Genomic DNA, 9,429 nt, shown 5'->3' on the forward strand with positions numbered 1-9,429 from the left:
CAGCGGCCGAGATGGGAAGATTGTCTCACCGATTTCTAAATTATTTATGATGAGCTGGGTTAAGAGTACTGATCTCTATGAAACATGTGCTCCATCCTCTCATCTCGGCCGCATGTCTGATGGTGGGCCTAAAACGTCGTTTGAGATTAGAAAAATACCAATTTTTTTTTCTAAGAGCCACATTCGCAAAAAGTCTGCGTCAGATCTACCGTCACTACGAAGCGCTGTCCTTAACCTGTAGACCGAGCAGATCCAGATTCCAGAGGCTCTCTCTCTCTCTGGGTTACTGTTAGGGTTTCTGTCTCTTTCAAGCTTCAACTCTGCAACGATGGTGTCGGTTGAGTGTTTTTCAACTCTATCTCTTTTCTTTCTTTGTTTTCTTTGCGTTAACGCTTCGGTTCACGAGTACTTTGGCGAGAAATTCATCAGCAAAGGAAACGCATTCGTCTTCCATGGAGGGAGCGAAGGGCTTTATTCGTCTCGTCCGAATCAGAACGAGAGTTTGAGCACTGGTAGTGCAAATGGAGATTCGTACATCCGGTAAATTCGATTTCTAATTATCTAATTTGCATTTCTTTGTTTGTTTTTTTTTTTTTAATATATTTATTTATTTATTATTATCTTGGGACTGTATAGCTGTAATTCTTGGACATTTAGCTATTTTTGTGGAAAATTTACTTTCTCTTGAATCTTGATGTTTATTGGAAAATTAAGGCTTCGATTGGTTAATTTCATGTTGTATAATTGTGTTATTGAGTTGTAATGTGTGGAGATCTGACACAATATGTGGTCTGAATTACTGGATCTAAGTTTTAGAAGTTGTGGAAAGGCATTTTTTTTCCTTTTTGCTGGCTTGAATTTGATTGTTCTTTCTGAATTTTCTTTAATTTGTGAAAGTTCTCAGAATCCCAAATGGTTATTTTTAGTTTTGTAGTGACCTTTTATGTATATTTATGTAAATGAAGTAAATAAGAGGCAAAAGGGTACACAAAAATGATTTATGTGTTGCCTTCTAGGCTTGATAGGAGCACAAAGTGGAAATTAATTGGTTGGAAAATGCAAATGAGCAGAATGTGCATGGTGGTTCAAAGTGATGTTTTTTGGAAGTATTTTCTTTCTGGGTTGTTGTAGTCTGAGTCTTGGTACCTCACACCTGGGATCATAGCTGAAGATTCATGGACCACTAACCATTAGACTTCTGGGCCACCAAAGAAGAAAAAAAATATATTTGTCAGATCGATTGGCTTTCCATTTGAAGAGTTCGATAAACCTTATTGAATCTTTCACATTTCAATAATTTTGATCCATACATCTGGGTTGTTTAATTGAAATGGTACTCTATGATTAGATTATAGACTTATGGTGGTTTGAATGTATGGTTGGAGTGTTTTTTTTTTTTTTTGATAAATAAAAAAAAAAAAAAAAATGGATGCTATCATGCAGCCGAACACCCCTTCAACTTTCAAACACTCTAAACCCAACTACATGAAAGGAATCATATAATCCCATGTTCATCCTTTGCCTCCATTTTGGGAAAATAATAAGCAACCAATGTGTTCCAAGTTCTTTCGGTAGTTCCTGTTATTGAGATTTATTACCTGACCTTTTATTCATTCATCTGAAACCAGGTTTGAAAAGATAACATTCCGAAGGCCAAAAGAAGTTGCTCAGTCCAGCTCTGGGTTGATTCAAGCCATTGTTTTTGAGGTGGAAGATCGAGAAACGATTGGTGGTTCAGCCTATGGGGGCCAAAGAGCTGTTTGTTGCACACCGGATCTTGCGAAACTAGGCGTCTGTACTCAAGGAGAAGTCATCCGCCATCCATCTACCAAGAATCCTAACTGGCCCCAAGTGTTTAGTGCCTCCTTTAACGGAGATGACCTTGTTGCGACCTTGCAACAAAAATCTATAGAAATTACAGAAACTGGAATGTATAACTTGTACTTTATTTATTGTGATCCAAACCTGAAGGGGTTAGTCATAGAGGGAAAGACTATTTGGAAAAACCCTACCGGATACCTTCCTGGAAGAATGGCCCCACTTATGAACTTTTACGGTTTCATGTCCCTTGCTTTTGTGATACTTGGAATCTTCTGGTTCTCTCAGTATGCAAGATTTTGGAAAGAAGTTCTTCAACTGCAGAATTGCATAACCCTAGTGATCACATTGGGTATGTTTGAGACGGCGTTATGGTACTTTGAGTATGCCCAGTTCAATAAGACTGGTGTCAGGCCAACTGGTATTACTATATGGGCAGTCACATTTGGTAATGTTAAGAGGACAGTTGCACGTGTGATCATCCTGATGGTTTCCATGGGATATGGTGTTGTGAGGCCTACACTAGGTGGCCTTACATCAAAGGTGCTTATGCTAGGAGGAACATTTTTATTGGCATCCGAAGTGCTTGAATTGGTAGAAAACGTTGGCACCGTTAATGATCTTTCTGGGAAAGCAAGACTGTTTTTGGTTCTTCCAGTAGCAATCTTGGACGCCTTCTTCATTATTTGGATATTTACTTCCCTCTCCACCACACTCAATAAGCTTCAGGTATTTGGAAAGAAGACCATTTAGTTTGGATAATCTGATCTGGTCTTTTATCATCAATTAGGAACATTTACTTGGTGGTTTCCACCTATTGAAAGGGTTCAAATCCCCATTCAATGTGGCAGATGAGTGGGAATACATGGGACATTTGCTCATATTTTCTATGTTTTGGTGTACAGGCAAGACGGATTATGGCTAAATTAGAAATTTATAGGAAATTCACCAATGCATTGGCTGTTGCTGTTATTGTGTCCGTGGGTTGGATCTGTTATGAGGTAATGTTTATTTAGCACATTTTAAATTACCTTTATTTATTTTCATGAAAGATTACTTTCACAAAACTAGCGTTTGACTAACAGAACACGGAATGAAACAATCTCCTGCTTTCCAAATGGTATCTGCCAATTTATTTATTTAGTTTTATTGTGTGACTTATCCTTTTCTTGTACATTCTATTTGTATATTCCCCCTCATGCAGCTTTACTTCAAGTCAAAGGATGTGTACAATGAGCGGTGGCAGATTGCATGGACTATCCCTGCATTCTGGCAAGTCTTATCCTTCTCTCTTCTATGTGTCATCTGCGCTCTTTGGGCTCCCTCCCAGAACTCTACGCGGTAAAATCTCTTACCCATAAGCTAGTTTCTTATGCCCTTCTATTTCATACTTAGAATTTTTCCCGTAAGTATTCCTAAGAGAATGCGATGTGTACAACAAGTGGTACCCACATAGACTAGTTGGAGATCTCCTAGGTGGAGCCCACAATGGTGGGCCCGAACTCACTTTACAGCACACTGGGTATTCTTTTACATTGCCGTGCCCACCATGCATTATATACAGAAAGTATAGTATTTATATGTTTGGGTGGCAGGTACACTTACTCTGAGGACACAAGTGAAGAATTCGACAAGGAGGATACTCTGACACTCATAAAACCATCTGAGATGCTATCAAAGGATGTTCGCAACTCAGTGGAATCCAGACAGGTTCAAAGCAATGATGGGTTTTTGAATGGGGATCTCGAAGAAGACAAAACAGAGTAGAGGCGACCTGCGTCACGGCATACAGTGCTTCTGTTAATTCTCTGGAGCAGTAAGATCCCAAAGATCTTTGTGAGGATTCTTCAGCTGCTTTCAAGTTAAAGATGGGAAAATTTTGCATTTAGGGGTGACTGATGAAAGAGGTTCTTTTTGTCTGCATAAAATGTTCTTTTTTGGGTTTGTGACAACTTTAGCTGTAACATGAGACAAGCATCAGACGAGGGCTTTTGCAATATATATATGCTTTTGTTCCTCCATTTCACACGACACCATTGAATTCATTATTGGTCCTTTGCATCTTTTAATTGGTCCTTTTGAGTGCAAAATTTGCAGTCTGCTTCAGGAAGAAATTGAAGAATTTCTTGGGAATCCCACGATCATTCGTGCTTTTTTCTCTTACAGATGGCCAAAACTTCATTCAAGTTTGAATCCAACTGAGAGGTCCTCTAAAGATCAGAAATTGGTGAAGAAACAACAAGATGTTTCCTTCCATAACTCTTTAGTTTGCTCAATCTGGGAAAGTGTTATAAGTGATGAAGGCCTTAGTTTTTGGGAGCTAATGCTATTTTAGCTGCTAAGTCCAATTTGTACAGGTCTTTCATCAGAACCATCAGACCCAATTATAATCATAAACATCATCAGACTTGTCCCAAAATTTGCTAATTTATGGGCAATTTTAAATTGCAAAAATAAAACTGAAAAAAAATGTCCACTTAATAACATTCATTTAGATAATTTGGAGACATTTTAGAAAGAAAAACATTAATAAGACTAATAAAGATAAAACGAACCAAGAATAAGAGCACCTCACACGTATGTGTGAGGTGGCGTTGCAATTGGGTGCCTGTCAACATCTAGGGTCAACAAAATAGATGAGTAACTCCTAGATTCTATAACAAACCTGCCCATCACATTTCAATCCATGCTTACAGGCTTCTTCATTACCATGCTCACGGCCACAATGACCCTCATTCTCATCACCTTTCATTTCTTTATTTTCCTCTAAAGCACACTCAGGATGGAGATCGAAATCACACTCCTCACAGTAATAAGCCCAACCGTCTCCCACATCTTCGCACCCATCACATAAGTAATTACTTCGCCTAGAGCGTAAAAGCTCATGCTTGACATGGGTTGAATGCCTCAGCTTCTCCGGTAACCCCTTTGCCATCTCAAGAAAACAATCCTCCATCTCTTTGAAACGCTCTTCGTCAAAGGGGAATGCATTAGAACCCAAATACTTTATGAGCTCTACTGCTTCCTTTGTTAGGATCTGGCCTGTTGGATTGATCGCTATGGCATAAGGCATATAAGCCACTTTTAAGATGCGGCTCAAGAAATTCTCCCTTCTGTCACCATAGGGCATTGTCAACCACGGCATGCTTGAATAGTATTCCTCAAACTCTTCTTGTTGATTGTCTAATGGGATGTAAATCACTTCGAAATCATCATGCTTGGCTTTGATCTCATGGTATGCCTCAACCAATTTTGGTGAAAATTCAAGACAAGCAGGACATTCTTTCTTTGCGAAGTAGAGAAGGATAGTCTTCCCCACAAGCTCGGACACTGGTACCTGATTCAAGATGCACCAACATTACATTATAATGAATTAAATAAATGAAAGGAACAACATTGTTCGATAACTAAAATCATATATATAAAAAGAAAAAAAAACGAACTATCAGGGCCGGCACAAGGGCACTTGGAAGTCTCGGAACGTGAAATCCAGTACAAGAAGCTGCGATTATGTAGTTGTGTAGTTGTTTGCACGTGATTTAAATAAAAAGTATCTTCTCTTTTAATGTAGTTGTTTAGCTCTGTTGTTCAGTAGTGTCGTTGTCAGAGAGAAGAGGAGCTTGTTCTAGTAAGACATAATAGTACAAAGATGGAATGGTTTATTTGGAGCCTTAGTCAGTAATATATGACTTTAAGCAGGATTGAATGGAAGAACATGATTTGTTCAATGGCGACGACGATGATTTAATCAACAATATCGGTTACCATATCACCTGGGCACGGCTTCGACATGACTAGAATACATCATGGACACAACATTTGCATTAACACTAACACAATAAAAGTGTCTGAGACGGGTAAGACATTGCCACATCATCATACCTTGGTTTCATCTTTTCCCACCACGAAATCGAGTTCTCCAGAAATCAAGAGTGACTCCAAACTTTGGGCTTCAATAACCGCTTTCTCTGTCTCTTCAAACTTTGCAAACTTCTCCGGTGAAAATGGATAGGCATCGATGCCAAGTTCCTCGATAATATCACAGGCATTGGAGTGGACAATTTTTCCTTCTGCATCAATTATAACCAATGTACGGAAACGAGTAATATTGAAGTCCATAGCTACCTTGTCACAGGTATCATCACCAAAGGGTACAGAGAGCCATGGCATGCTCTGGAAACTTTGATCGAAATCATGGTGGTCCTCACAGAATGACAATGAAACAACCTCGAAATTTTCTCCTCTCTCCTTCAATTTTGTATAAATTTCCGCAAGAACTCGAGTAAATTGACGGCACCATCTCGACGAATTATAGGAGAAATATAAGCCTACCATCTTTCCTTCAAGCTCGGAGAGCGAGACCTAATAGAAAACAATACGTAAGCGTGGATATAAGACTATTTGATCAGACAAAAAGAGCCATTGTTCTTCAGAAGTGAAGCATCCATAAAAACTTCTACAGCATCAGCATATATTTTTTCAGTGATCAATAATTTAAAGAAACAAGTTGTTCATCACCCTATACATTTCATAAAAATCAGATTAACATGCTAATATTTTAAAAAATAACCCAATAATATGTGAATTATTTATTTAATTGCAAGTTATGATTCAGAAAAAAAAAAAAAAAAAAAAGGACAAAACATAAAGTTTTCCTTCTCATTATAGAGAAATTAGAAAATTTTGAATTTTAAAGGGTTATTCAAAAGAAAACTAGGTCCTTTATTAGAGTAATTCCTGATAAAAATCGAGTCCAAAATCATTGAAAAATGGAGAAAAAGAAAAAAAAAATCAAACATTCAAGCTAATATCCAGATGGAGAAAGAAAAAGCGAAGAAATAGAGAGATTAGAGGATTAAGATGTAAAAATAATACCTGATCACCATTGTTGCGCAAGAGAAAACTCCTATTCTCAGTTGACAACAGAGCTTTTAGATCAAGCAATTCTTCCTCAGCATCTTCAACCACGAAAGCCATATTTTATTTAGTTTTTCTTTATTTTCAAACCAAAATATAGATTTTCTTAGAGATCAATTGTTGTCTCCCTAGGGTTTTAGTTCATCTATAGACTACAGTCCGATATTTAAAATATATATAAATTTTTAGGGTTTTTGTTACCAAATACCAACAATGTAGATTTTGTTTCTATATTCATTACAGCTGAAGCCGGAACCGAATTTAGGGTCTTGTCCGAGAAACCAGCCAAAGGGACCGGCTAGTTGCACACCACTCATTACCAATTGAACTCCATCACTTAAAAATTCTCATTTGCACTCCATTTGGATGATTACACTTTACAAATAATTAAAAGAGTTGTGATAATCTGACTATCCCACGTGACATACTTAATCGACTACCTGACGTGATAAGTTCGGAAATCATAGATCTATGCTCCTTGGGATACACAATTCCCTCTAGATACACTTTTTATGGGGAAGTGCAACCATATATCCCGAGGAGCGCAGATCTACGATTCTCGAACTTGTCATGTCATAGCCGATTGAATTTGCCACGTGGGGTAATCAAATTATCATGATTCTAATTAAAAAGATGTTGCACTCTTTTATTCCTTCTTCAACCATGCCTTTATAAATTATTGCTAGTTCATTAATTTTTACAAGGAATACTTTCTAAATTATATTTACAAAGTTGTATGTTTTGAAATTATATTCTAAAGGGAATACGAGCAAAATCAATTATGAGAAAAATAGAGCACGAGTAGATGATACAAAGTTGCAGGAAGATGAATAAGTTTCAAACCCTAGAAGGTATGTATTGAAGAGCAATCATTAGATTAAAAAAGTGGTTATAACAAACAAACAAAAAAAGAATTTTTTTTAAGGTTGGTGCACAACCAAACATTGGTAGTGTGCAACTAGTAAGTCCCCTAATGAAATATGACCTTAAGTGCCCTCATCCAAACATCTTACCATTAGCCTGTAGCTGTTAGACCTTTAAAGATCTTACGGTGGATAACGTTTAAAACATGTTAAAACAAACTGCTGTCCCTCAAATTAAAGTTGAGAGTCGAGACTTTCCTATCAACCCTCTCTCACTCATAGTCTCACTATGTGTTTGGATTGAGAGAAATGGCGAGAAAAGAAAAGAAAAAAAAGTGAGTTTCTCTCCATTTCTCTTATTTGGATTGTTAAGTGAGGACAAATTGGATGAGTTGTCTCGGACGAGATTTACAACCATGATTGAAAACCATACCACACTCTTAAAGGATGACTTTCCCCGGTCTAAGTTTACATCTACAAGGGAAAACCATACCAAACTCCCAAGGGAGATAGCTTCACATTGCCATTCCAAACACTGCAATATGATAATCTACATTCTGGATTGGCAATGCCAGTGTCAAATATGTGTTCATGTGCATACCATCCACTTTCCCATATGAATGATTTCCAATGAAATTTTCAAAATTATTAAGAGCATTTACAATGGAGCAGTTAGACCCACCAATGTTAATTGGCTTTATTACCCTAATGGGTTCGTCACACTTGTCCTTTAGTCTTTCAGACTTTAGAGAACTTGTTAATTGTGATTAGCACTTTAGTTGGTCACGTTGGCATCCCACCATGGATCCTTCACCTCTATTTTCCAATTCAATCGATATTCAAAAATAAAAAATAAAAAAATAAAAAAATAAAAAATAAAAAAATAAAAAAATAAAAACATTTGATTCAAAATGTAACAAGCACTATGGAGCTCAAGGGGGGTTTATTTGTTAGTGGTAGTAAAGGTGTCTATATAGTACCTTTTAGTGTCTGTTTTTTAAGGGCTTCATTGGAGTTGTTCTAAGTCTGAGAATAAGTGAAGGATTATGCTTTCCATTTGCCATTGTGGCGGAGGATGTCAAGCTGAAAATTCCGATAACGGGAGACAATGAGGTGGCCAAACAGTTGGACATCTATGGTCAAGCCACCCCCTCAGCCAAGTGTAAGCAAGAAAAGGATTTAGGAACTGCAGACAAGATGGTCATTATTTCATCAATTTCTCCGTGTTCAGGTTCAAAACTCTTCCCCCATTATTGTCAGTTAGTTAATCTTAAATGTGTACTTTCTCATAACTAAGAGCAACATCAACGCAGGACCTATCAATGCAGGACCCATCCCACTGCAGAAGTGGGTCTTGGCATTTTTAATACTGAAAAATAGGTACTCCTCTCAGGTTACCCATTTTTTTTAGGGAAAAAAATTCAGACAATTAGTTGAAAATATTGTAATTTTAGACCAATTTAAATCTGAGTTATTAAAAAAGAATATTAGAATATTTATAGATAGCAATTTTTGGATAGCACGGTTGGAGTGCATATCCAATGAATACCCATAAGCACTTGATAACCCATAAATGAATATGGGTAATGGTATCTCCTTTGGAGTTGCTTCAACACACAAGCTGTTTGCAAGTGCATTTGGGTTTTCTATTTGGTTATTAGAATCCTACCTTACAAATATCCTGATACAGGTGATCCATTCGGCAAACATTGCAAATTTATGGGGCAATTTTATTTTTGCAAAATAAAAGTGATCAAAATGTCCACTTAATAATGTTCATTTAGATAATTTAGTCATTTTAGAAAGAAAAATATTAATAAGACCAGTAAAG

The 9,429-nt window shown here is 37.1% G+C and overlaps 2 protein-coding genes across 2 annotated transcripts; one reads left to right on the top strand and one right to left on the bottom strand.

Annotated features, from left to right (window-relative positions):
* Window positions 1-133: 133 nt before the first annotated feature.
* On the top strand, window positions 134-3,839 carry LOC147397716 (Lung seven transmembrane receptor family protein). Its single transcript, XM_086449603.1, has 5 exons — window positions 134-540; window positions 1,629-2,547; window positions 2,724-2,819; window positions 3,023-3,159; window positions 3,414-3,839. The coding sequence occupies exons 1-5, from the start codon at window positions 329-331 to the stop codon at window positions 3,583-3,585; spliced, it is 1,536 nt and encodes a 511-aa protein (XP_086305729.1). The 5' UTR covers window positions 134-328; the 3' UTR covers window positions 3,586-3,839.
* A 439-nt stretch (window positions 3,840-4,278) lies between these two features.
* Window positions 4,279-6,976, bottom strand: LOC147397717 (putative nucleoredoxin 1). The gene is made up of 3 exons (XM_086449604.1): window positions 6,694-6,976; window positions 5,701-6,180; window positions 4,279-5,155 (listed from the first exon to the last, which is right to left on the bottom strand). The coding sequence occupies exons 1-3, from the start codon at window positions 6,793-6,795 to the stop codon at window positions 4,466-4,468; spliced, it is 1,272 nt and encodes a 423-aa protein (XP_086305730.1). The 5' UTR covers window positions 6,796-6,976; the 3' UTR covers window positions 4,279-4,465.
* Between the last annotated feature and the right edge of the window lie 2,453 nt (window positions 6,977-9,429).

Source organism: Akebia trifoliata, chromosome 8, assembly GCF_017979445.1.
Source record: "Akebia trifoliata isolate Shusen 1 chromosome 8, ASM1797944v1, whole genome shotgun sequence".
NCBI classification, from domain to species: Eukaryota; Viridiplantae; Streptophyta; class Magnoliopsida; order Ranunculales; family Lardizabalaceae; genus Akebia; species Akebia trifoliata.